Here is a 26649-nt window from a genome sequence, read left to right as displayed (position 1 = left end):
CCTTGATCAGAAAAGTCTATTGCTACCTTGTAACTTTCATTATTTATAATAATTGATTTTAGTGGCACTTGTGTCATTTTCTACTCCATGCCCATGAGCCATCTTTCTTACCTTCAGAGGATTGCACGTTGATGCTTTGTTATGTTCTTTTTTGTATCCTTTAGGGTGGAGATCTCTTTGATGCAATTACTTCATCAACTAAGTACACGGAGAGAGATGGCAGTGCCATGGTGTACAACTTAGCCAACGCCCTCAGGTATCTCCATGGCCTCAGCATCGTGCACAGAGACATCAAACCAGAGAATCTCTTGGTATGTCATCCATGCTTTTTCTGTTCCAATGAATGCCTCTCTCCCTTTAAAAGGATCATAGGCAAATAAGGCATTTTACAGTCTATTCCAATCCTGCATTATGAGACTTCAAATTTAGAAAATTAGCAAGACTCATGTGAATGACCATCCAATACTAATGGATTTTTAAATTTTTCTGCATTTACTATTTACCAGATGTAGCATTTCATTCTCACACTGCTATAAAGAACTACATGAGACTGGGTAATTTATGAAGAAAAGAGGTTTGATTGACTCACAGTTCCACAGGCTTAACAGGAAGCGTGATTGGGAAGCCTCAGGAAACTTACAATCATGGCAGAAGGTTAAGGGGAAGCAAGCACCTTCTTCACATGGTGGCAGGAGAGAAAGAGCGAGGAGGGAAGTGCCATACATATTTAAACCATCATATCTCATGAGAACTCACTACCACGAGAACAGCATGGGGGAATTCTGCTTCCATAATACAGCCACCTCACACCAGGTCCTTCCCCCAACATTGGGAATTACAGTTCAACGTGAGATTTAGGTGGGGACACAGAGTCAAAGCATGTCACCAGACATGAGAAGATACATGTTTTGGGAGGCTGAGGCAGGCAGATCATGAGGTCAAGAGATCGAGACCATCCTGACTAACATGGTGAAACCCCATCTTTACTAAAAATACAAAAATTAGCTAGGTGTGGTGGTGTGCGCCTGTACTTGGGAGGCTGAGGCAGGAGAATCACTTGAACCCAGGAGGCAGAGGTTGCAGTGAGCAAAGATAGCACCACTGTGCTCCAGCCTGGCAACAGAGTGAGACTCCGTTTCAAAAAAAAAAAAAAAAAGAAAGAAAGAAAATACATTGTCATTTATATTTTAATTCACGGCACTGACTTTAAAGGTGAGCAGGAAAATTATTTTATAGGGCAAAAAATTGTGAAGAATGAATTTGAGACAGGATTAGAGGCTCATAGCAGACAGGAGTAGAATGTGGCGGGGGGTTCATTTATTTGCAGGGCAGAATTTTGGAAATAATCTAGTCCATTCAGCTTTACAGACATGGAAACTGAGACCAAGAGATGCCAATTTTTTTTAGAAGCCTATTTTATCCTATTATTCTAAAAATAAAGTCTTATTCTAAAGTGGTACTCAGAGTTCTTCATAGTCTGATCTCAATTTGCCTTTTCAGCCTCCTGTCCTGTTAATAACCCTTTCTTACCCATCCAACCCAACATGGCCTAAGCTTCAAGCCATATTTAACTTACCTTCATGGTGAATCTTGATAACTAGACACAGCTTGCTAATTGAGAACCAATCCTTCAATTTTTTTTTCATGTCTCTATTATTAAGCACAATTATAGGCATACCCATTTTTAGACTGCATTCTAGCTGGGGCAATAAAGCAACACCCCCATTCTCTCTCCCTCTTCCTCTTTCTCTTTCTTCCTCTCCTTCATTCTTTTTTTTCTTTCTTTCTTCTTTTTTTTTTAGAAAAAGAAAACTGCTCTAAAATATAAAATATGTAATCAAATACAAATGCTTGTCAGAAAAATGCTGCTCAACAAATAGTACTTGTTTGCATTGATAAACAGGGCAGTAAATGTTCTTTAGAAAGAAAAAAAAAAAAGAAAGAAAAAGAAATGCCAGATATAGGTGAAGGGGAGGAAGGCAGCAAATCACACTGCCACGTGTGTACCTATGCAACAATCTTGCATGTTCTTCACATGTACCCCAAAACCTAAAATGCAATAAAAATAAATAAATAAATAAATAAAATAAAAAGAAAAAAGAAAAAAAAATCAAAATACCTATAGAGAATAAAAAGATAAGCTGCAGACTTCAAGAAGATATTTTAACTTCTTTAACTGACAAAAAGTTACTATTAAAGAATATCCATCTATTAATGAGAAAAAGATGCTCCATAGAAAAATGAACAAAGAACTTTGACTTCACAGTAAATGAAACCTGAAAGCTAATAAGTATGTAAGAAGGACTGGGCACCGTGGCCTGTAATCCCAGCACTTGGGAGGCCGTGGTGGGTGGATCACAAAGTCAGGAGCTCAAGACCAGCTTGGCCAAGATGATGAAACCTCATCTCTACTAAAAATAGAAAAAATTAGCAGGGCATGGTGGCAGACACCTGTAATCCCAGCTACTCAGGAGGCTGAGGCAGGAGAATAGCTTGAACCTGGGAGGCAGAGTCTGAAAAAAAAAAAAAAAAAAAAAAAAAAAGAGAACCAATCCTCATGACCATATTATGGAGGAATTTTAGAGAAACTGGTTGGGAAATTTGGCACTTACACTCCTCCCAACCCCCAAAAATACACATGAGATAATTGAGTTCTTTTTTTCCACCTTTCAGGGATCTCATCCTCATTCCTGCTTGGGAGGCAAGCTTATCTCAGTCTTTTACATCATGTTAATCCAAACACCGTTTCCTCCATCTTCAGCTTTTAGTTAAAACTTGACTTATCAACAGCGTTACACCTCCATTGCTTCTGTCCATACTGATCTTCATTTGCAGCATCCTCTCTCCCAACGGTGTAGTAAACCATTCATCTCGTAACACACTGAGCAAAAGTGAAGTCTTCTTTGACACCCTGGCCTCTCTAGACAGAGTTCAGTCACAGCTACCTCGGGTTTCTGCTGCACTTGCCATGGTGTTGGGACCTTTAACATATACTTGTCTGTCTCTTTGGGATTGTAAGCACTGTGGAGGCAAGATTTGTGTCTGAGTTATCTTTGTATCTCCAGTGGCCTGGACAGTGCCGCATAAACACATAAAGGACAGCAGAGTGTTTGCTGGCTGGCCACTGACACTCATGCCGGAGCGTGAGCGTCTACAGCCTATTGTGAGCACCACAGAAATAACTGCTGAAAGGAATATGCACTGATGCACAGCTTCTGAAGCCATCCTGGGGACTTTTTATTTTTGGCTGATCTAATCCAGAGGACCCATCTTTTCTTTTTGATAATATCATTTGATGATTTCTGAGTGTCCATTTAAAAGTATGTGAAACTTTATCTCACTGTCTTCTGGCTTGAGGGAATTATATTTCATTTCTATATTTTCTTATTAGGAAAAGAAATATCCCTGCTCTGTGTTAAACAAAATGAAAAAGAAAAAGGGTTGTGGACTTGGTTTTATAAACTCTAACAAGGAATGGAGACAGAGCTGTAAACTGAGCCTCAGGAGGAAAGTAATGATATGGCGTTCTCTCCTCAAAATAGGCCTCTTGCCCATCGGGACCTTGCAGCTCATTACGCTCCTCCACTGTCAGACTGAGTTTGGCCTGGACTTCACAAACAAAGCTTCACAGGGTTTTCTTCAGGTGTGGCCAGATACAAACACTGGGGCATTCATGAGGATACCCCCTTGACTGCTTCCTGCTCTCCACACCCTGCCTTGCCCCACTGACTTCAGTTACTGCATTCTCTGCACTAATGGGAGCCACAGGTTCCCAGGGAACCCCTGGAGCCAGCCTGTCCAGCAGCCCTGATTTAAGGCCCAGCCAAGAAGGTGACTCGGGTGCTTGTGAGCTTCCCTGTAAACCAGGGAGTATCCGTTTCCCAGCTCACAGATCTGTCTCACCTCCCGTTTCTTTTCTTTTCCACTCACAGATTCTTAATAGATGTAAAAAATCTGACACCTTCTTTCTTGTCACACATCAGGGTAGATAATGTTTTTCACTTCTTCATGAGAATTGGCTAAAATTTAAAAAATTTAAAAGAGTAAATAATGTAATGGGGATTGATGTCTCCAACATAATGAGTCTCAGAATGCAATCAGGAAATCAGGATCACACTCCTCCTCAAGTCTCATCTGTCCTAGGTTAGCGTCCATCCCTTCTCAAACCTGTACCAACTCCCTTGTGTTACTCCAGAAAGGGAGGAGAAGGAAGAAGAGAGGGTAAAAGTGACCTCTGGAAGAGGCGAATGTGTGATGCAGAAAGGCTCTGTCGAGCCTTCAGAAGCAACCTTAGAGCCTTGAGAAACAACCTTAGCCTCATATATCTCAGTAAAATGTGTGTTTGCCATGGAAAACCTAACTAGATCACTTGGCAGTTTCTAGATTTAGTCATCAGGTTGGCATTGGCTTGGGAGGAGAGAGTGCCATTGAGATACTAAAAGTAAATACCCAGAGTGACTGTCAGCCTCTTCCTGCTCTAAGAACCAATTCAGTTTTTAAACACCAGATCATTCAGACATCTGATTTGCATCCCCCTCTCTGGTAAGCAGCATCATAATTTAAAACCCTGCCAGTGGAGATGTATGGGTAGCTGTGTCAGGGAGCACAGGGGTGGCCGTTAATGCTGTGAGTTACAGCCTGGTGGTGCTGTGTCAGAGTTAACTGTGAGAGACCAGTGATAAATTCAGGTTGTCCAGGAGTTCTGGGGACAGGGGAGAGAAGAGGGTTGGTTTCTCTTATTTGAAGTCCTTCTAAATCATCAGGTTGACATTTTATTTAGAGAACATGCAGTGTTCATTTTGTATGTGGGATCTGCATTCCTCGTGTTTTTTATTTTTGCATTCTGAGAGCAACTTTTGACAGAAGCATCTCACAGCTTGTGGTGGGGTGTTTGAACACTGCAGGGCTGGAGTTCTCACAGTTGTGATTGTTTAAATTCACTCAAAATCTGTATGTAAGTGCAGGCTGTAGTCAGGGTTCTGGCAGGCCTACCCAGTTATTTTTCAGGTACAGAATCTTGTAGAATGGTGCTTTAGAACAACGAATAATGGTCCTTGCTGGAGCCCCTGCCTGGCCACATGACTAGTAACCTGAGTGCTGTGTGCCTCAGTCTCCTCATTTGTAAAATGGAGGTAACTGTTCTCTTCCTAATTGCCCAGTGGGGTGGCTATAGAAGTCCAGTGAGATAATGTTTGGAAGAATTTTGAAATCTGTCTTTGAGAATGTCAGTTTCTGGGGAGACCTGAACCCTGACAGAAAGCCTTTGGAGCCCCTGTTCATCTATTCACATCTTTATTAAAGTCAGTTTTTTTATACAGCCTTGCTCTGTTGCTAGGCTGGAGTGCAGTGGTGCAGTCTCGGCTCACTGCAACCTCTGCTTCCCAGGTTCAAGCAATTTGCCTGCCTCAGCCTCCTGAGTAGCTGTGACTACAGGCATGTGCCACCATGCGCAGCTAATTTTTGTATTTTTAACAGAGACAAGGTTTCACCATGTTGGCCAGGATGGTCTCGATCTTTTGACGTCAGGTGATCCACCCGCCTCAGTCTCAAAAGTGCTGGGATTACAGGCATGAGTCACCACACTTGGCCTAAAGTCAATTGTTTGTAAAGCAATGCTGTGTGTGTGTCTGTATCTATCTAGAGAGAGATAAAGGTATAATTTCTTTCTGCTTTGAAGAGAATCTCCCACTAAGATTTGAAATGTATTCATGTTAGACATATTTGCTTCTGTGTCTAGCATTGGGGAGAGATGAATCAGATAAAATATTATGATTTCAGGCTTGTCTGCCCCTAATGACACTTCCTTTTTGATGTTTAGCCAAGGAATATCACTTGCACAGACATAATTCAGCAGTTATAGACTGTTCAGTCCCTTTCTATTTATGCTCTTGCATCTGACTCTGAATTATTTATACAGGATGTGAAAAACAGGACTTCAGAGACTTCTGAGTATCTGACAGCAACCCCTGAATACCCCTAGGCATCACTAAATGGAGTCCTTAAAATAAACACTATTTTTCAAAAATTGTACCTAATGAGTATATTTTTAAGTTGTAAAAACAAAATAACAGTGACATTAATAAAACTTTTTTTTACTCTCATGATACAGACATTTAGGAAGCTGTGCTTATAACGTTCTTATCACTGCCATTACTTAAGAAATTTCTTTCCAAAGTATGGGTTTGGGTAAAGGCATTATAAATGCCAACTGTAATTATATCAGATTGTTCTTGTTCATGTTTACATTAAACATAATGGGTGGAAAGTTTTCCTAAGACGGTGACGTGACTAAGAATCTGGAATCTGTTACTTTAGTCATTCATATCTTTGAAAATGTTTCTTCTGACTTGTGGGCTGACTCAGAATTGAAAATATCTATGAGGGACTCAAAATCCTCATCATTACTCCTGTGAAACTTTAAAGTCATAAAGGTATGTGCTAGGGATGTGTATTGAGCTTATAAGACTGGAAAATGTTATTCAGATACTAAAGGTGAAACATATTCTTATTAAATGGATAAGGACATCAGAGGTAAGGGAAGGTGTTTCAGTGCTGTCCTCTTTAAAATGCCTGTAAAACTTGGGGAATCACTGGCCTGGGGGAGCCCTGCAGTTCTCCATGCTTTTTACTGATGACTGTTTAAATCACTCCCCCTCATTAAGTAGCAGACTAATGGATGATATTGCTAACATGCTTATCTTGAAAAAACATCACCTTCTAAATTTTTCTCCTTCTACAGTTAATAGTGGTTGAGATAAATACCTGGTTCAGTAAAATATGAGGCAAAGCAAACTAAATATGCTTAAAATAGAAAAATAGAAATAGGCGTTACAATGAGTATAGACTGGGCCTCTGCAGCAGTTTATTCTTCTCAGAAATTCCACATTCTGGAAATGGACGTTCGAGAGACAAGTAACTATACACTGAGGTTCAGGATTGCATGGTGAAATCTGAATTATGCTGTCATATGCACTTATTTGCTTCTAAAATATCCTCTTAGAATGTAACTTTTAAAGTTCTATTTATTCCATATTTTGCTTATATATAAAATTATTATGAAACCAATACATGTTAATTGTAAACATTTTAGAAGCCACTGAAAAGTATACAGAAAATTAATCCTTCATGCTACCACTTAGAGATAAACTTGTTAACATTTTGAGTATTTTATACATAATTAGGCATATTTTTTATTCTGTGTAATAGTGACTGTTTCCCTTATGATTAATACATTTGAAAAATGCTTATCAGAAACTAGTATTTTATTATGGTAATATTATATCATAATTAGTCATTGCCCTGTTAGCCATTTATGTTGCCTTTAGTTTTTAAAAGTCATAGATAAATTCCGAGATTGGCATCTTTATATATAACATTTGGGTCCATCTCTATTCTCTTAGAGTAGGTTTTGAGAAGTAGACTTACTGGGTCTAAGGTTATAACTGATACAAAGAAATTTGCTATATATTGCTGAAATGCTTTCTAGAAAGGTTCTTAAATTTAAGCATAAACATTCACATCTCCACCAGCATTTTTAAACCTTTTCCAATGTCATAATTATCTAATCAGCCAGTCCTTCCAGGAAATGGAAAGGACATTTTTAATTTTTTTACATTTTTATTTTTTCTCCTTTATCATTACCCACAATGAAGGAACATTTATTGAGCCCCAATCTGAGGGTTGTTTCATTTCGCCTTCACACCAACTTCACAAGGAAGTTATTGGCATTATTTCACTTCATGGATGAAGAAATGTGCTCAGAGGTTATGTGACTTTCAAAGGTCACACAACCAGGAGATGTGTGGATTTGTTACTGAGGTTCAGGCTGCTTGATCCCAAAGGTCATTTTCTTTCTAAAATTCCAAGGTTTTCCCCTATATCACGTTTATGTTTCGTCATTGACTGTCCAGACAACAAAGACCCCATCGCTGCCCCTAATTTTCTTTTCTGAACTAAACATGCTAGCCCTGTGGAGGTCACCGAGTACTTTGGTGAACACTTAATACACCATTTCTTGGGCTCTCAAGTACATCACACACAGCAAATTCTAAATAAAGGTCCGTGTCTACCTCCAGGATTAGAGGCCTCTCTCATGCCCATCAGGTACGCAGCTGCCTGCACCCTAACTACTATGGAAGCAAGCACGTGTGTTCGTTGACTCCTAGATAAGGAACTTTCTGCAAAAGCGGAAAATGTTTTTTCCAGATTACCCACAGTCATGCAGAATTTGAAGAGAAAAAAATTAGCACTTAAGTAACCAAGATAAATCATGGTGTCAGAATCACAAGGAGGGGTCAGGCGCGGTAATCCCAGCACTTTGGGAGGCCAAGGTGGGCAGATCTCATGAGCCCAGGAATTCAAGACCAGCTTGGGCAATATAAGGAGACCTCGTCTCTACAAAAAATTTAAAAATTAGCTTAGTGTGGTGACATGCACCTGTAGTTCCAGCTACTTGGGGTGGGGTTTGGTTGGGGAAGGATTACTTGAGCCTGCTGTGGCCAACACCACTGCACTCCAGCCTGGACAACAAAGCAAAGACCCTGTCTTCAAAAAAAGAATTACAAGGAGGGATTTCATTAGAGTTTAATAGTAAATGTGTCTGTGTCCTTTCTGCCTAATTCCAAGAGCCCTCTTGCCATCGTTGAGGAAAAAAAAATCTTCTGATTGTTGGCTGATTTCTGTTTCAGGTGTGTGAATATCCCGATGGAACCAAGTCTTTGAAACTGGGAGACTTTGGGCTTGCTACTGTGGTAGAAGGCCCTTTATATACAGTCTGTGGCACACCCACTTATGTGGCTCCAGAAATCATTGCTGAAACTGGGTAAGACGTCTGCTGGGCCTGGTTAGTACTGTCACTTTGGTGAGAAAGGTCTGTTTTTGTTGCTGTTGCTGCATGTATATACAGTGCCTCCTGTGAAGGTGGAAAACAGAAGAGAGAGGCTGTTGCCTACACCATGATTTTGACCTCAGGAAGCAGAGTTTAGGCTTATCTGGCCAGAGCCCTGGCCTGGACTTGTGTCCCAAGGCCACTCTTGAGAATATGGCAGTAGTCACCAAGACTGTGGTTAGGCTGGTGGAAACAGATGCCTTCTTCTGTAGGGTGATTCATTCATCTCTAGGCGAAATGAAATGAATAATTTAATACCAAAATAATCATCTTCCTAACAAATAAAGGCAGTACTCCAATACCATGGAAGGTTCTTGGGAGTCATCATTTCTCTCCCCCTCACCCACTTTGTTTTCCTAGCTATGGCCTGAAAGTGGACATTTGGGCAGCTGGCGTGATTACATACATACTACTCTGTGGATTCCCACCATTCCGAAGGTAGGCAGCCTTTTGGGTTACTGTATTTGAACTGGAAATGCTCTTTCTTGGGTCCAGAAGCAGACACTTCATTCCTGGCGTCAGGACTGGTTAAAATTACATAAAACACCTTTTACTTTTTATCTTAATTTACAGCCTGTTAATGAATATTCTCATTAGCACATTTTGGGTGTGAGGCCAAGGCCTTCGCTTTGTGTTCGGTTGGTCCTCCGAGTTTCTGGTGTTGATTCTTTCATAAAAATAAATCCATAATATGGTGTCTACTACATCCAGTTTCTCCATCTTTTCAAATGACAGCAAGATTTAAAGAGCCTTGTGAAGCAGTCCACATCCTTCCAGCTATGTCTTCTTCCAGTTCTTCGTAGTGGTCTCTGTCACTCAATTAGCAGTTGTTTTGTTTTGTTTGGAGATGGAGTCTTGCACTGTCACCCAGGCTGGAGTGCAGTGGCCCAGTCTCAGCTCACTGCAGCCTCTGCCTGCTGAGTTCAAGCAAGTCTCCTGCCTCAGCCTCCCAAGTAACTGGGACTATAGGTGCACGCCACCACGCCCGGCTAATATTTTGTATTTCTGATAGAGACATGGTTTCACCATGCTGACCAGGCTGGTCTTGAACTCCTAACCTCGTGATCCATCCATCTCAGTCTCCCAAAGTGCTGGGATTACAGGTGTGAGCTGCAACGCCAGGCCTAGACAGCGGTTTTTATGTAATCTTTCCAAAGCATTCAGCTTTGTTCTCATAGAAACAGGAACTCTTTCTTCTTAAAATTCATTTTATTGGTTCACAAACATTTAAGAAGTAGAATTGCAAACACTTGTGGTATAAATAGGCCTGGGAACACACAGACTGGCTGAGTCTTGGTAGCCATTTTTTTCACCTGGTAGGAGCATGGTGGCCACTGACATTGGTCAGCGTGTTTGAGCAGGACATGGGAGCACAATCGCTGGCGCAGCAGCCTTTGTGCAGGGGATGAGTGAGGGACTTCAGCCACAGCTCTTTTGATGAGTTTCATCTCACCCTCTGGAGCAAATGAATTACTCTGAAGCAGAAGTTCATCTGATCATGCATGTTCTGTTTTCTTCTGAGTTTTCTTGGTCTATTTTCACTTTAATCTCTTCCTTTTATAACTCTCTAATGAGTACCTAGTGTGTGCCAGGCAGAATTTTAAGTGTTAGGAATAAAGTGTTGGATGAAAACTGAAGTCATGGCTTGCCTTAGTCTGTTTGGCTAGCTGTAACAAAATACCATACACAGTGTGGCTTATAAACACCAGAACATTAATCCTTCCAGTTCTGGAGCCTGGGAATTCCAAGATCAAGGTACTGGCAGTTTTGGTGACTGTTGAGGGCCCACTTCTGGTTCCTAGAGAGCCATCTCCTCATTCTAACCACATGTAGTGGAAAGGGCAAGGCAATCTCTGGGGGCTTTTATAAGGGCACTAATCCTATTCATGAGAACTCCATCCTTAACAATAGCATGGCTGCCCAAAAGTCCCATCTCCTACTGCCATCACACTGGGGATTAGGTTTCGGCTATGAATTTTGGGGAGACATGAACATTTAGCCTATGGCATGGTGTTTATAGTGTTGGATTGGGTCAGTCAGTGAAAAATGGTTGTATCTTCTTTTCCCTCCAATACTTTATTATGAAAATTTTCAAACATATAGAAAAGTTGACAGGATTATCTTTAAAATTCTCAGTTTTTCCATTAAGTTGAACAAGTTTTTAATTGGCATTGAAGTAAACATAAGACTGACAGATGTCAGTCTCTACTTTTGAAAGCCTTATGCTATAGATAAAGACACACCTCGTGAGACTGTCAATCAAGGAGAATAAGCAGAGCATGAGGGGAGTGCTTAGCTCAGGGCTGGAAGTCACAAGGATTTAGCATTAATGAAAGATGCAGGCCGGGCGCGGTGGCTCAAGCCTGTAATCCCAGCACTTTGGGAGGCCGAGGCGGGTGGATCACGAGGTCAAGAGATCGAGACCATCCTGGTCAACACGGTGAAACCCCGTCTCTACTAAAAATACAAAAAATTAGCTGGGCATGGTGGTGCGTGCCTGTAATCCCAGCTACTCAGGAGGCTGAGGCAGGAGAATTGCCTGAACCCAGGAGGCGGAGGTTGCGGTGAGCCGAGATCGTGCCATTGCACTCCAGCCTGGGTAACTTGAGTGAAACTCCGTCTCAAAAAAAAGAAAAAAAAAGATGCAGCATTTGAGTGAGATCTTTATGGTATTAGTGGAGTTTTTATAGTTGGAAAGCTGTTTCCATCTGGCTGTCAACATCATGGTCTTCCACCAAGGTCATTGACTAGGTGAGTTACACAGACTGTAGGATTACTGCACAGTTCAGTTAGCTTTTGTTGAGTAACAAACTACCCCTGAGGTTAGGAATGTGAAACAGTTCTATGGATCAGTTGAGTGAATCTTCTGAGCTAGCTGGCTCAGTCGGGGCTTGATGGTCTAAGATGGCCCCACTTGCATGCCTGGTAGGTGGCTCAGTGTCCACTCGGACAACAGAGATGAATGGGCCCTTTGCTTTCATCATGCAGGGATGTCCTGGGCTTCACATGAGAGTAGATGCAGGATTCCCCAAAGCAGCCAGAGACACGGCAAGCTCTGCTCACTTCACACTTGTTGATGTTCCGTTGATCATATCAAGTCAAACAGCTAACCCGAGAGTCAATGTGGGAGAAAATGAGTTGAGTCCATACAGGGAGGGGAATAATTCGTGGCCATTTCACAGTCAAACCGGGCCCTGGCTGGTCTCAGTGATGTCATGTTTCGGGAGTTGGTCAAGTGGAAAAGGGGAGTGCATCTTGATGACAGGTGATCCTGGGCCAGTTATAGTGGAGTTCCTTCCCTGGCCAACCGAAGCTGGGATCAGCTGGGAAAGGGTCTTGAGGGGGATGAGTTTGAGAGGACTGTGTGCTCACAACTCCCTCTAGTGTTTCCAGTTGCCAGTGCAGCCTGTGATTTTCTTGCACGGCTTTTTACTTTTTAACATAAGTGAGACTCAAATTGAACAGGATGTATTTATCATGGATTGAAACTGAATGGGGGGCAGCTTCTTTGTGGGGCCCGGAGATAAGTTTGGCTAATCAAAAGCAGTAAAGCTACATTCTGAAGGCTGCTCCCCTTATATGCTGCCATCAGAAGCAGGCCATAGACCTCCAGGGAGCTTACTTTAAAAAATTAAGAAAATGCTTTCCCTCTTTTATATCATATTGTGATGAAAGAAAATTTGTAATGTTAAATACGTGTTACAGAAGTGTCTTCATGGCATACAGCGACATTCTGGGTAGATTTTATAACCTACTATAATACAGAAATGTATGTCACAAATTATAGAAATGGTACTTCAAATTATGGTTAATAAGCTTGGTATAAAATAGATTACATAAATTTGTTCTTAGAAGTCCTTCAAATATTTCAAAATATCCTCTTTGTTTTATACAAAAGACAACTTTAACCCAAAGCATTTAAACTAAAATTGTTATTAGGAATTTACAGTTTTAGCTTCGGTAACTGTGGCATCTCTCATTCTTTCTTCCTTCAGGCTTTTCAGGTCTTAGTTGTAGCTTGACCTGTGTTCTCTTTCTGTTTTTTTTTTTTTTTTTTTTTTTTTTTTTTTTTTTTTTTTTTTTTTTATAGGCAGGGTCTTGCTCTGTCACCCAGGCTGGAGTGCAGTGGTGTGATTACAGCCCACTGCAGCCTCAGCCTCCCAGGTTCAAGAAATCCTCCCACCTCAGCTTCCCAAGTAGCTGGGACTACATGCACACACCCCATGACCAGCTATGTGTGTGTGTGTGTGTGTGTGTGTGTGTAATTCTTTTTTTGGTAGAGTCTCACTTTGTTGCCCGTGCTGTAAATTTTATTTTTTAATCTTTTTAATTTACTTTTTAAGAAATAGAGTCTCTCTCTGTTGACCAGGCTGGAGTGCAGTGGTGCGATCATAGCTCACTGCAGTCTCCAACTCCTGGCTTAAGCCGTCCTCCTGCCTCAGTTTCCTGAGTAGCTGAGACTACAGGCGTGCACCACGATGTTGCACTAATTGTTTAAGGTTTTCATTGAGATGGGGTCTTGCAGTGTTGCCCAGGCTGGTCTTTAACTCCTAGCCTCAGGCAAAATCCGTCTACCCTAGCCTCCCAAAGTGTGGAGATTATAGTTGTGAGCCACTGCACCTGGGCCATCTCCCTCTAGGCATTTTCAACATCAGATTCTGCATTACCAAGAAGATTGGTTTTTCAGAGAACCCAAAATTTTAGTTGTTGCCTAAGAAAGTCTGCTTTTAGGGTCACTGACAAAAAGTATTATTTGTATGACTATACTGAAATCTTTGATGTTACTTAAAACACGCACAAAATGCTGTAAGTGGAAAGCTTGAACATCCTTTGGGAAATAGCTTACAACATTTTCATGTTACTTTTTCTGAATTTCAGTGCCTTGTCATTGAAAAGAGAGTGTATGCACAAATTCTTTTGTTGTTTTTGAAGTTTTTCTTAATGGACATTTTTAGATTTACAGCACCTTGGTCCAAAGGCTGTATTGTTTTAGAATTTAAAAGTGCCCTGAAGAATCTCAGCCAGATTGCAGAGTATCAGTGTGATACCAAATCCAGTGTGGATTTAATCAGAGCAGCTTTTCTTACATGACTGCTAAGAAAGATAAATTAGCTTTCTGTTTTTCTAGCGAGGGGCAGGCCCCGACTGTCAGAGCTCTTGCCACTCACAGTAGATACTTCAGGGTCCCGTTCTCATTGCTGGGACACCCTATGGTTTTGTTTGTTGACTCACGGTATTTTTGCCAAGAACCAGCTGTTATAAATGACTGCTGTGCACACACTTCCAGCTTTTTCACTATTTATTAACAAAATAAAAGCTATATGGATTAACAAAATCTTATGTTTTGTTAATCCAAATTTGAGATTCCAGAAAAAAATAAGGGAGAGGTGAGTGGAATAATAGGTAGGGATGACTAAAAAGAATGACTGTGGAAATAGCTCATTTTTAATATCTTTTTCTAACATTGTATGTCGGAGCCCTCTGGTTTTCTGAACTTTTCCACTAAATCTAATAATCTTAGATGTATTCTGTACTCATTTTGAAGGAGCAGTAAGCTGAGTTCACTCAGCAGGGAAATAACAGTGAAAAGAAAAGAAAACATTTTGACATTAAGAAAGAAATGTGTGTGCATTCACAGAAGTCACTTTTCGGGAGAGCAGTGGGAATCTCTTTCTCTTGCCTGGCCCGGTTATGTGTGCTGACTCTTGCTCCCCAGTGTTCCTCTTCACCAAACTCCATGGAACACTGATGTCCAGTCGGTTGGGCTTGCTCTTAAATGTCATGAATATTTACAAAGCTCACAAACTCTACTCTTTATTTATTTAATTTTTTTTTGAGACAGAGTCTTGCTCTGTCACTCAGGCTGGAGTGCTGTGGAGTGATCTCAGCTCACTGCAACCTCTACCTCCTGGGTTCAAGTGATTCTCCTGGTACGGCTTCCCAAGGCATATGTCACCAAACCCGGCCGATTTTTTTGGTAGTTTTAGTAGAGACAGGGTTTCATCATCTTGGTCAGGCTGGTCTCGAACTCCTGACCTCAGGTAATCCACCCTCCTCAGCCTCCCAAAGTGTTGGGATTATAGGCATGAGCCACCACACCCAGCCAACTCTTCTCTTTTTAATAGAACAGGAATGAGGCAGCGTGTCATCACAGCAGCTCTAGAATTGGTCTCTAGACACTCTCCTGAACCATCTGTTTCTCAGGACACTACGCTTGCCCTTGTTCCCCTTTGAGGGGGTTGGTAACAAAACCCTAAATGGTAGGTGAAGAAATTCCAAGAAATGTTTGCACACTTGCCGGGTAATACTTAACTTGCACTCCTGGATTTTGATCTTGACTCCAACAGCGCATTCTGAGCTTTCTCATGGGGCCTTGTAATGGCCTGGAAAGCTAGTGGCACTGCTCCCCACTCTAGCCATCGATGCACCCACCAAGTGAGCGGGCTCTGGAGGTGAAGTTATATGTGGGAGATTGGGGACGTCTTTCTCGGTGGCATTTTCACATTTCCATGACATCATTCATAAGAAGTCAGGTCAGCCCGCATTCATCAGGCACTCACTGTGTCAGTGCACCTCCGAGAGTGGGATGGTCAGGCTCACATGGGAGGGATGCCCCCCCGTGAGCAGCTGACATGGGTTTGCCTCAGCCTGTGCCGTTCTGCTTGGTGAGCCTAAATGAAAGTCAGTTTCCAACGGTGAACTAGTTATTTCTTGAATGTTTTATCCAGATCCTGAACTCCTTATGACTTTTTCATATGTTGGCTGTTCCACCAATCTTTGGCTATTAAAGTGGAAAGAAGAAGGGAAAGGAAATCGAACTCAGATTTTCTGCCTTTCCATTCTTGTTGCCATAACAGCTTGAGGGCAGATGTTGATTTGTTTTTTCCTGAAATGATTTCCATTATTTGTGGATTCTGATATTTTCTTGAGTATGTGTTTGTGGTTTTTTTTTGGGGGGGGGCGGGTAAGTATAAATAACAAAATTGATTCTCACCATTTTCAAGCCTACAGTTCAGTACCACTAAGTACATTCACACCATGTGCAAGAATCACTACCGTCCCTTTCCAGAACCTTTTCATCTTCCCAGACTGAAACTCTGCATTCATTAAGCAAATGTCTTGAGTCACTGTCTCTGTCTTTTTAATTCCTCAGCCTGTGGAAATGTTCTTTGGCTCATTGTCTGAAAGGAAAAGTTTTGTCATCACAAATGGAATTGAGATGCATAATTGATATATGAAATGGCCAAGTCAGAGCCAGACTGGACTCCTTTCCCCACTCTCCCCTTGGGCACTTTGTCAAAAAACTCGACGGTGACTTTGACTTTTCTTCCATTTCTTTGTCACTGGCTTAGTGAGAACAATCTCCAGGAAGACCTCTTTGACCAGATCTTGGCTGGGAAGCTGGAGTTTCCGGCCCCCTACTGGGATAACATCACGGACTCTGCCAAGGTACCCTCCAAGCCTGTTTCTGTGGGTTGTATTACGTTGTGGGGTCCTCATCCATGGCATGGGACTGTAGCTGCTCTTGGTATTGCATTCCAGAAAGTTCCTTGGCTTTTAATGTGTGGTGGTTCTTTTAAGTTCATCCCATGGTATGGTGTCTGAAGTTCTTGGCCAGATTCTTAAAGCTATAGACCAACCATCTTTCCAGTTTCCCCTCTATCTTCTTGTGCTCCTCTAAGCTTTCAACAATCATTCTTTCATTTATTCAAGAAGTATGTATCGGGCACCCATCGGGATACATGGATGAACTCATGAGACAGACTGAATTGCCAAAAGGAAAAATACTGCACTTTTAGACTGTGGAATAATAACAATAACCAAAACTCTTCAGTGAGAACATCTTGGTTTCATGTGGACTCAGGGGAGACCTTCTCTTCTTTTGCACTTCTTATAAGGCACTAGGAGAATAGGTGTAATCACATTTAAGTTCGAATCAGTTAGCAGCTGTGCTGGCTCTTCTCTGAAGTGCTTGCTACAAACTCAGATTTCTGTGTTTATGCTGGAATTATCCCCTTGGTCTTGTTTGTTTGTTTGTAGGAATTAATCAGTCAAATGCTTCAGGTAAATGTTGAAGCTCGGTGTACCGCGGGACAAATCCTGAGTCACCCCTGGGTGTCAGTAAGTACCCACATTCCCAGGGAATGGTCATCTGTGCTCTGTGGCCAACAGCACGGTTCCTCGCTGGGGTGTTTGCATATGCAGAAGTTATGCATCCAAGCTCCATGGTAGATGGATGGTCTGTCTTTCCCATTGAGCAAGTAGCATGAAGATGGCTCCCCAAGAAAGCAGTTGGCACCAGGGCCCCAGTCTTAGACCCTGCTCTGTGAGACCCCTGGGCAAGTCACTGTCCCTTTGTTGGCCCCAGTTTCCTTATCTCAAAACAGAGTTGGCCACAGTGCTCTTTCAGGAGGCTCTTAGCTCTCGTCTTCTGTGGTTGTGGGGTTTGAGACTTTGCAGGCTTTGCCTGGAGATGAGCCTGTTTCAGACTCTCATCTCCGTGCCTTCAGGGCACAAGCTCCCAAGAGACCTCCTGCCATTGATGAGGAGGCTGAGACACAGTCCCTTCAGAGCTGGGTGGAGACCTGTGATACTGACTAGGGTTCCCTCCCAGAGGCTTCAGTGGTCTCTGGAAGGGAAACATGATCTAATAAATGGGGACTGTAGGAATTAACATTTCTTCCATCTCCCTCATTTCTGGGAGGCTCCAGGAGAGTGAAGTTAATTTACTTAGCCCAGGGCTTTGTTGACTCGGCTTGGGGAGCTCCTGTGCACCTCCACGGCCCTGCCCACTGCCATCTGGGTGCAGTCTGTCTGGACCCCACTTGCTGCTCTCTTGGGCTAAATGATGTGGCTCTTGGACCAGGTAGTCAAGATGCCACATTTTTTTTTTTTTATAAAAGCAATAAAGACCAACACCTAAATGAATTCTTGATTAAAGTAAAAAACTTAATTACCTTTGATGCTTCCATGGGGGGGGTTAATACTAAATTGTGTGCCTTGGGTGAGTGTCTCAGCCGCAGAAAGTATGTCCTGCTTCGTGTCCTGGGAGACCTGTGCCCTCTCCTGGGCCTACTCTAGTCCTAAGGGGTGGAGGGAATGGTGTGGGGTCTTTCTGAGGCATGGGACTAATGAATAACAATAGGTTTTATTGTTCTTTTTTCTTCTGAGATGAAGTCTTGCTGTTGCCCAGGCTGAAATGCAGTGGCCTGATTTTGGCTCACTGCAACCTATGCCTCCTGGGTCAGCAATTCTCCTGTCTCAGCTTCCTGAGTAGTTGGGATTACAGCTGTGCGCCACTACACTCAGCTAATTTTTTTGTATTTTTGGTGGAAACGGAGTTTCACCATGTTGGCCAGGCTGGTCTCAAACTCCTGACCTTGTGATCTGCCCGCCTTGGCCTCCCAAAGTGCTGGGATTACAGGTGTGAGCCATCAACAACAGTTATTTTGAAAGATCAATGTTCCCCTAATTCTGTGGCTAAGATGGGCCCACCCACTGAGGAAGAGGTGAGGAGGGCCGTGGGGATGGGGAGGAGGACTGTTAAGGAAAAGACAACATAGAAGGGAGAGGATGGAAGAAGCATTGTATTCAATTCTTTTCTTTCCTGTAGGATGATGCCTCCCAGGAGAATAACATGCAAGCGGAGGTAACAGGTAAACTAAAACAGCACTTTAATAACGCGCTCCCCAAACAGAACAGCACCACCACCGGGGTCTCCGTCATCATGGTGAGTGGAACGGGGCAGCCTATGGAGTCGGCCTTGACTTGACGTTTTTGAATTAGATACCCGGGGGCTGTTCTCGCATGGAAGCTGGTGCCCTCCATGGTCCTATTTCATGTGAAGATTGGCTTGGCGTGTGGAGGGCGCTGGTCGGGCAACTCCCATGCCTCGGGCGCTGCATGGAGGGGCTTGTGCAGGGACCAACAGGGCTGGTCTGGGAGGTCCAGGTGCCGAGGAGCTCCTGGCCTCGTCCTCTGGGCAGCTGCGTCCACTCTCGTCTCTGCCTTCTCATGTGGAGATTCCCAAGCCCAGGTGGGATTAGTTGTTAGGAAGTAACTCCCTGCCTACCCAAGGCTTCAGAAATAGATTGAGATGTGAATTATTCTTTGAGACTTGGGATAAGAAACAGCCAAAGCTAAACAAATTTCAGTTTTAAAAAATTTGTGTTTTATAAAAGATAGTTTGGGGCTTTTAAAGCTATATAACCAAGGGAAAAAATACATATTCGTTTTTCAGGGTCGGTAACATTTTATGAGATGTCAGTGACAATGATGGCCTTATTTTCTCAGTCTTCTTCCAAAATGTTTCTTAAGGCAGCTTTCCTAAATACGTAAACACAACAAATTAAAATGAAAAGTGACATGAAAGTAAATTAATCGAATCAAAAGGAAGAAACTGAACCGGAACGAGGGCAGCACACCCCACAGCGGCTCTCCCAGCCTGAGCCAGTGATGCTGAGTGGGAAATCCAGCTCTGTGCGCCTCCCTGCTGCCACCGTGAGCAGGTACAGGCCAACCAGCCACCCAGGCAGGGACCTCGGTTCTCCCCACCCCACTCCCAGGAGCCAGAGTTGGCTGGAGCAGCTTTCAAATCAGACCTGCTGAGGTGACCGGCATCTGAGCTTCATATCTGGGTCCCCTCCACCTGCACCCTGAGTCCTGACAGCTAAGGATAGGCCGTCTCCACAGCTCTGTCACTCACACCTGGGACAGGCCTCTCACCCTCTGGGGAAGGTCCTGCTTGTTTCCTACCCAACTAGAAGGAAAACAGTGGTATATTCTCATGGTGCATGGTTGTCTGGGAGCCTTACCTAGGAAGACACAGGGTCCAGAGAGAAGCTGGAAGTAAGCCACACACACATGCCCTATACCCACCATACTCCATACTCCAGTTCCCCCACTCCACGTCCCCCACTCCACATCCCCCACACCTCACACACCCCACATATACCCCCACACTCTCCCATACCCCACACCCTGCACACCCCACATATCCCATACACCTCATACCCCCATACCCCACAGCCCCACACCCTACATGCCCCCGCACACCCACACTACACCCCCCACACTACACGCCATGCCCCCAACTCCCACACACGTCACACACCCCACATATACCCCCGTAATTCCCCACACTCTGCACACACCACATACCCCCACACCCCTCACACCCCCACATATCCCACACACCCCACATACCCCCATACCCCACACCCTGCACACCCGCACATACCCACACACTCAACATACCCCACACACCCTGCACACCCTGCACACCCCCACACCCCCCCACACAGCCTACTACTCCACACACCCCCACATACCCCATACCCCCTGCAAGTGTGCATCACTCTGTTACATGGATTAAGTGTCCACCGGGTTCTGAGCACCCACCGCACCATCACTCTCTTTTGTCCCCAAGCAGCTGCGTTGATGTGGACGCCCTCTGTGTGTCCTTGCAGCTTGCTAGCTGCCCCCAGCCAGCAAGTGTGCTCTCCCTCTCCCCTTCCAGACAGAGCCTGGGTTTGCAAGCTGAATCTTTTGATGGCTTGCAGGACTTGGGGGTGCTCTGTGCCAAAGCAGTGGGAAGGCCTTTTAAGTTGTGGTTTCCCTTGAATTTTAGTAGTGTTCTGCTGAAAGCCTGAGAAAGTCAGAGTTGTCAAAGAATTACAGCTTAGACACTTTTAAAAGAACCATCTTGATTGAGCCAAGAGCATGAGAATGTTTCCAGCGATTCCCTTGTGACAGCTAGCATTGATGGATGGGCTCCGTGTATGCAGCCTCCCTGTGCACTGCGTTGTAAGGCAGCTTCTTGGAAAATTTAGAAAAATCAAACATTAAAAATTGGCATACCCAACATGTCATGAAAAGCCTTAAGAAGAGAGATTGGTTGGGATCAGAATTTAATAACCATATTAAGTCTTCAGAGAGGAAGAACCTTTAGCCGCCCTGTGCCCCGGGCTTAGGAGAGTTTGCTCAGAGACAGTGAAGAGAGTCGTTGCAGGGGTCACTTTTTGACTCGGGCCCAGATACGGCTGGCTCTCAGCTGAGGCTCTGGAATGATTGGCTGTTCTATAGGCTCTGTCCTGGATAATGATGCTTAGACCCCCTGTGTTGTGTGGTTTACAAATTCCATTTTCCATTTGCTGATGAGGAGTTCAGCGGTCAAAAGACAGACCCCTGGGCTCTGACAGGGCATTTGTGTGAACAAACAACCTTTATTGTTTGCAGTTCCGATGGTGATTGTAAACGTTGTGTGTTTTCATGTGTTCACTTGTCATTTTGCGCATGTTGGCAGGGTGTCCCCTCTAACCCCATGCTCCCTACACAACTCTGCAGGCTGTTAGCTCTGAGGCACTGCTGATGTCCTGATCCCACACAGTACCTACAGGAAAATCCAATCAGGCTTGCCTGTGGTGGCACCCGTTCTTGATGGCCAGAATGCCAGCCTGTGAATTTTGGGCTGTCCCCAAAAGCGGGAGGGGAAGGCCTGCAACTGATCCTCCCATGGTGCAGAACCTGGTCTGGGGCACAGTTGTGTGGGGGAAATCGCGAGGCTGCTGTATCGTCCTCCTCGTCCTCCTCATCCTCACATCACTGTGTATCTGTGTCCTGTCTTCGGGAACAGTTTTAAGTGTTTTTACATTAAAAACAACCTCAAAATGACTCTCCCTGGTACTTCTGTGTCCTCATAACTGAGACTGTGGGGCTAACCTCGTGTTCTGCAGATACACATGATCAGTGTCAACCGTCTGGAGGTTGAATCATGAGACAACTGGTGTGTCACTTACAGATAGGACCTTTCCCTCTGCTGTCACCCTGGTGTTTTCTCAGCCCCAGAGTTGGGGCCTGAGGCTTCAGTGAGAAAATTATGGGATAGGAATTGGTCCATAAAGGTGAAAGAAAGTAAAGTTGATGCTGTTATCTGCGTTTTATTTGACAGTTTGATTTGACAGTTTGAGAGGCACCTCAGCGTTTCCTTCTTTACCCCGCTGAGACAGTGACAGCCCGAAGCAGAATCCTGGTATTCACCATGCTGCGCCCGCCCGGTGCGCCCCACCCCTGCCCCTCATGCCCCTCTCACGCCTGCGTGCTTGTCTTGGTTTCTGACGCCGCCGTCCGGCTCTCAGCTGCTTACTGGCGTGGGTCTTCTGTACCTACTCATATACTTTCCAGCCAGCCAAGCACACCCCTGGAAAACTTTATTTTAAAACTTCTCAGCTTGCCACACCGCCTGCCTTCCCAGACCAACAGCTGGTGAGAGCACGGGAGGAGGCCAGAAGTTCTCCTGCCTGCAGTTTCTCACTTAGGTGAAAAGTGGCTTTTCGGAGATGGGTGCCTTGTGAAGGCTTTTGTTCTTTCTCCAGCTTCATTTCCAGAGATGAGTATGTATCAGTAAGTGTGATGTCAGCCAGCCTTTGGGATAAAGAGATAATTTACTGGGTGAGGCCTTGGCTTCAGACAGTGCTGAGGTGTGGGATGACAGCTCCGTTTTCTTGGATTTGTCCTTAGCATGCGTAGGAAAGGACAGAGCACAGCACATGCAGGATGGCCTCCCGTGTGCCCCAGGGGGCTCGCCCCAGCTGCAGAGACCAGGAGAGACCATCTTGTGGTGGGAAGGGAATGCCGAGAAGCCGCCTTCACTCGGCGCCCTGCGGTGCAGACCTGAGAAGGGACAGATTCAAGGGCATTGCCTTCTTGGCTTGGAGATTATGCCTCCGTTCAGGGGAAAGTTGGGGAAGGATTTGGGTTTGTTTCCGTAATTTAAGATAGACAAAACTGTTTCACTCGTGTTGCTTCTGTTGAAAGTAAGTCTGGTTTCTGTCCCTGCTTCTCTCCTGCCTCTGCCTCTCCCGCCGCCTGCATTGCTTCCCTCTGGCTAGGTCCAAGGCCATGGTATGTACTAACCGCACTGCCAGCCTGCTTTCTGCTGCACATACCCCGTGCTCCTGACAGGAAGAGAAAAGGAGAAATAACGGGGGGATTGTTTTCTTGCACCCAGGAGACATTTTATGGTAGAAAAGACCTGTATGCTGCCTCTTTGGTTCTCATGTAGGTGGGAGCATTTTTTAGTGGACTTTTCCACAGTTACCTCTTCTCCAGGTAACTGAAATTGTCCTTGGAAGCTGTAGGGCTTTTGGGAGTTTTGTTTATTGAGACAGGGTCTTGCTCTGTTTCCAGAGTGGAATGCAGTGGTGTGATCCTAGCTCACTGCACCCTCGGACTCCTACGCTCAAGCCATCCTCCTGCCTCAGCCTCCAAGTAGCTGGGACTACAGGTGCATGCCGCCACACCCAGCTAAGTTTTAAATTCTTTGTAGAGATGGAGTCTCTCTGTTGCCCAGGCTGGTCTCGAATTCCTGACCTCAAGTGATCCTCCCTCCTTGTCCTCCCAAAGTGCTGGGATTACAGGTGTGAGCCACCACACACGGCTAGAAATCGATGAATGTTCAGCTTGGACTTGGCAGGGCCTGTGGAGAAGCAGCCATTCCACAGGTGGTCCCTGGGGGGCGCCATCCAAGTTCATCTCAGAAAGCCCTGTGGTTCATTTTTATTTTCTCCAGATTTGTTATTATTATTATTTATTTTTTTGTTAAAGTACTGAAAGAATCTTGAGTGCATTTCCCCCCTTTTCTCTCCAGGGCAGTTACATTACAAAATGCCCCCTGGCCATTGTCCCTTTCCACTAAAGGTGCCTGGCAACAGCAGTTTCCTTCACTTTTGGGAAGCCCAGTGAGATGGCAGCTTGACAGGCTTCCCTGGATGAGCAGGAAATAGAGAAGGAGAGGAGGACCAGGGTCCCTACCTCAGCTAGGCTCAGAAACAAGGTGACTGCCTCACATCTTTGTGGCTGTTTCTCCATTCCTTGAAGAGCTGAGCAGATTTAAAAACTTTCAGGGTGTGTCAGGATAAGGAAGCTTTGCTTCACGTGAAGAGAAGACAGGTGAGGAGATCATGGAGGATCTCAAAAAGGATAATGTGGTTCCATCCGATTCCCAGGCCTTTTATAGGCTTCACCACTGCTGGGGTTTAGGAGCATTACTTATTTGTAGGATATATGAGTCACTTTTCAATCTGTGACACAGAACTTTCTTTGGAAAAGTAAACTGTCCAAGACTGAGCATCCTCGTAAGGTTTGCTTATTGTCTTAGAATTCATTTTGAGCTTAAAGTCTGGGCTTGGGCCAAAGCAGTGAGAACTCAGGCACAGCCTAAAGTGAGAGAAGACGGCAGACACCCAGTGTTTCCTGGGCTGCCAGCCTGGGTCAGGGTTGGAGCAGAGGCCAAGGACAGCCCCTTCCCCTGGTGGGTTCCGGAAACCGTTGCTCTCCTGTTGGAAGCTTGGTGTTATTTCTCCTCTTCTGTTTCTGAGGCCCGTGCATGCTCTGTCGTGCTCTCGCTCGTGGCAGCTGGAACCCGTGCCTGGGCCCAGGTAATGTGTTGTCTCTGCTGTTTCCTCCTCAGAACACAGCTCTAGATAAGGAGGGGCAGATTTTCTGCAGCAAGCACTGTCAAGACGGCGGCAGGCCTGGGATGGAGCCCACCTCTCTAGTTCCTCCCTCAGTGGAGGAGACCCCTGTGCCTGGGGAAGCAGCCCTGGCCCCCGCCCCTCCGGAATCTCCCACCCCCCACTGTCCTCCTGCTTCCACGGGCGGTGAGCGGGCCGGGACCTGGCGTCGTCACCGAGACTGAGCCTCCTGCAGGTGGGCGAAGCCACCCGCTGCCGCCCAGGAAGCCAGCCCTCTGCTCGGCCTCGCTGGCCTCCCTGCTGCAGGCCTCCCTGTCCTCACCGCCTATGCCTGAGTTTGCCCGTCCTCTGCAGGCCACCTGGGAACGGGAGCCCGGTGTCCCGGAGCCTGGCCTGGTGCTCTGGGCTCTGCCTTCTGGTTCCTGGAGGCATCGAAGGCTGTGTCTGCTCTGCCTACAGCTGTTCAGAGAGACTCATTCCAGATCATCCACAGTCATTTTCAGTTCATTGGACATTTTACAGCTTCACCAGGAGAATGTGCAACTTTTATCCAGCATTCGATGCATTTTTATAGAAACACTTTGGATGAACCAAGACCTCTTCTTTATTTAAGTAGACTCAGAACGTTCCCTTTTCTTTTCTTTTCTCTCTCTTTTTTTTTTAACGAAAGACTTGGAATTGCATTCGTCCCTTTGTGGGTGCCCTGTGAGAGGTGATGTGGGGGCTAAGGAGACTGGCTTTCTAATAGAAGTGAGCGCCTGAGAGGACGATTTGGTCATTGGACACGGATTTCTGTCTTTGAGAAGCGCTCAGATGCCCGATGCGGTGGCCCAGCCATTCAGCTTGGGGCACTGGGCTCAGCAGGGACAGTGCTGGGTATTCATTGGTGCACAGACCGTGGGAGAAGCCACTTCTTCCCTGGGCATTATGGGTTTCCCCTGGCTTTTCCCACACTTGTGTTAGGAAATGCCCATGAACCTGCCCTCTGGGTATGTTTAGTGAGAGGCTTGGCGCATGTGGCACACAGCCATTTCTTCTCTGCAAGCCAGCGACTTGCAGATCAGAACGAGCTCACTCCTCAGCGCTGGCGCCTGCTTCCTTATCTGCATTTCATCTGGAGCAGGGCGGGCAACCACACGAGGAGGTGTGCCCAAGGCGGCCCGGACTGGGCGGGAAGGTGCTCCCCGGACATACTCTGTGAATCTTCTGGAAGGCTGCTGGCAGTTTTTCCTTTTTGTCCACTACCCTGCTCTTTTTAATAATTGTACATAATCCGTGTATTTGTTTTACCTGCTCATCTTCTAAACTGGTGGGCCCTATAGTTCGTTCTCATTGTTAGATTTTGCCTTTTACAAGTGTACCCAACCTGCAATAAACGTTTCCCTCTTGAGAAAAAGCAATCAGGGATGGGCAGAGTTTTCTGTGTCATTGTTTGGCAAAGGACATGTGGGATCAAAGCCCTCCTCCTCGGCCCTGGTTCCAGCCGGTGCCAGTGGCTGTTTTGCAAAGTCTCAGGGCCACCCTGGGGGAAAGAGGTGACTTGGGGAGAACAGATGGAGATGTGTCTCGGTTGAAGTTTGTATGTTTATAGGTGCAGAATGGGCCTGTAATCCCAACATTCTGGAAGGCCGAGGTGGGTGGATCACCTGAGGTCAGGAGTTTGAGACCAGCCTGGCCAACATGGCGAAACCCTATCTTTACTAAAAATACAAAAACTAGCCAGGTGTGGTGGCGCATGCCTGTAATCCCAGCTACTCAGGAAGCTGAGGAGGGAGAATCACTTGAACCAGGAAGGTGGAGGCTGCAGTGAGTTGAGATCATGCCACTGCACTCTAGCCTGGGTGACAGAGTGAGAACCTGTCTCAAAAGAAAAAGAAAGAAAACCACACACACACATCACAGAAGCTTAAGAGTACATGAGGTGCCTAGTGTGTGACAGGGACCTTATGAACCAGCAGTAGAAAGGGCGGAGAGTCAGGGCAGCTGTTCCCCTGTATGTCTTTGAGGTTGTGTGGTCTTCTGCCTCTGCTTTTTCCAGTGCCTTGTAAGCAACAGCTTTCTCTGCAAGGCTCTTGTTTCTGTCCCCTCATAGTACTCACTTACCTGTGGCTCAGGTTACCCTGGACTGCCTCTGTCCCCAACTTCTCAGGGCTTTACAATCCCAGGGCTTGAAACTGTCTAACATGACTCTGGATCTTCCAGTTCAGGTAGTTAGAGGAATGAGTCAATCTCATGGGCCAGGCGACACAGTGAGTTCTGGGCTGGTGCTGACCCCTGATGTGGTCCAAA

The 26649-nt window shown here is 45.1% G+C and overlaps 1 protein-coding gene and 1 long non-coding RNA gene across 8 annotated transcripts in view; one reads left to right on the top strand and one right to left on the bottom strand.

Moving 5' to 3' along the window:
• Nucleotides 1-25760, top strand: part of DCLK2 (doublecortin like kinase 2) — a 185921-nt gene extending 160161 nt beyond the window's left edge. For 4 of the 7 annotated variants that reach the window (XM_032246429.1, XM_032246430.1, XM_032246428.1 and 1 more), the window contains 7 exons: nucleotides 165-311; nucleotides 8688-8821; nucleotides 9248-9325; nucleotides 16240-16336; nucleotides 16928-17008; nucleotides 18501-18617; nucleotides 24357-25760. In XM_032246429.1, coding sequence (XP_032102320.1) covers nucleotides 165-311; nucleotides 8688-8821; nucleotides 9248-9325; nucleotides 16240-16336; nucleotides 16928-17008; nucleotides 18501-18617; nucleotides 24357-24584 — 882 coding nt within the window. In that variant the 3' untranslated portion in view covers nucleotides 24585-25760. Of the gene's footprint in view, nucleotides 1-164; nucleotides 312-8687; nucleotides 8822-9247; nucleotides 9326-16239; nucleotides 16337-16927; nucleotides 17009-18500; nucleotides 18618-21836; nucleotides 21918-22776; nucleotides 22790-24356 lie in introns of all 7 variants that reach the window. The other 3 variants (XR_004259308.1, XR_004259307.1, XM_032246431.1) reach the window with 3 other exon arrangements.
• On the bottom strand, nucleotides 18561-21122 carry LOC116528966. Its single transcript, XR_004259310.1, has 3 exons — nucleotides 20218-21122; nucleotides 19702-19729; nucleotides 18561-19213 (listed from the first exon to the last, which is right to left on the bottom strand). It is a non-coding gene; the product is annotated as an uncharacterized LOC116528966 (long non-coding RNA).
• Nucleotides 25761-26649: the final 889 nt, after the last annotated feature.

Source organism: Sapajus apella, unplaced genomic scaffold (assembly GCF_009761245.1).
Source record: "Sapajus apella isolate SASKATOON/1434 unplaced genomic scaffold, GSC_monkey_1.0 scaffold61, whole genome shotgun sequence".
Lineage (NCBI taxonomy): Eukaryota > Metazoa > Chordata > Mammalia > Primates > Cebidae > Sapajus > Sapajus apella.
This window is presented reverse-complemented; position numbering and strand designations above follow the sequence as displayed.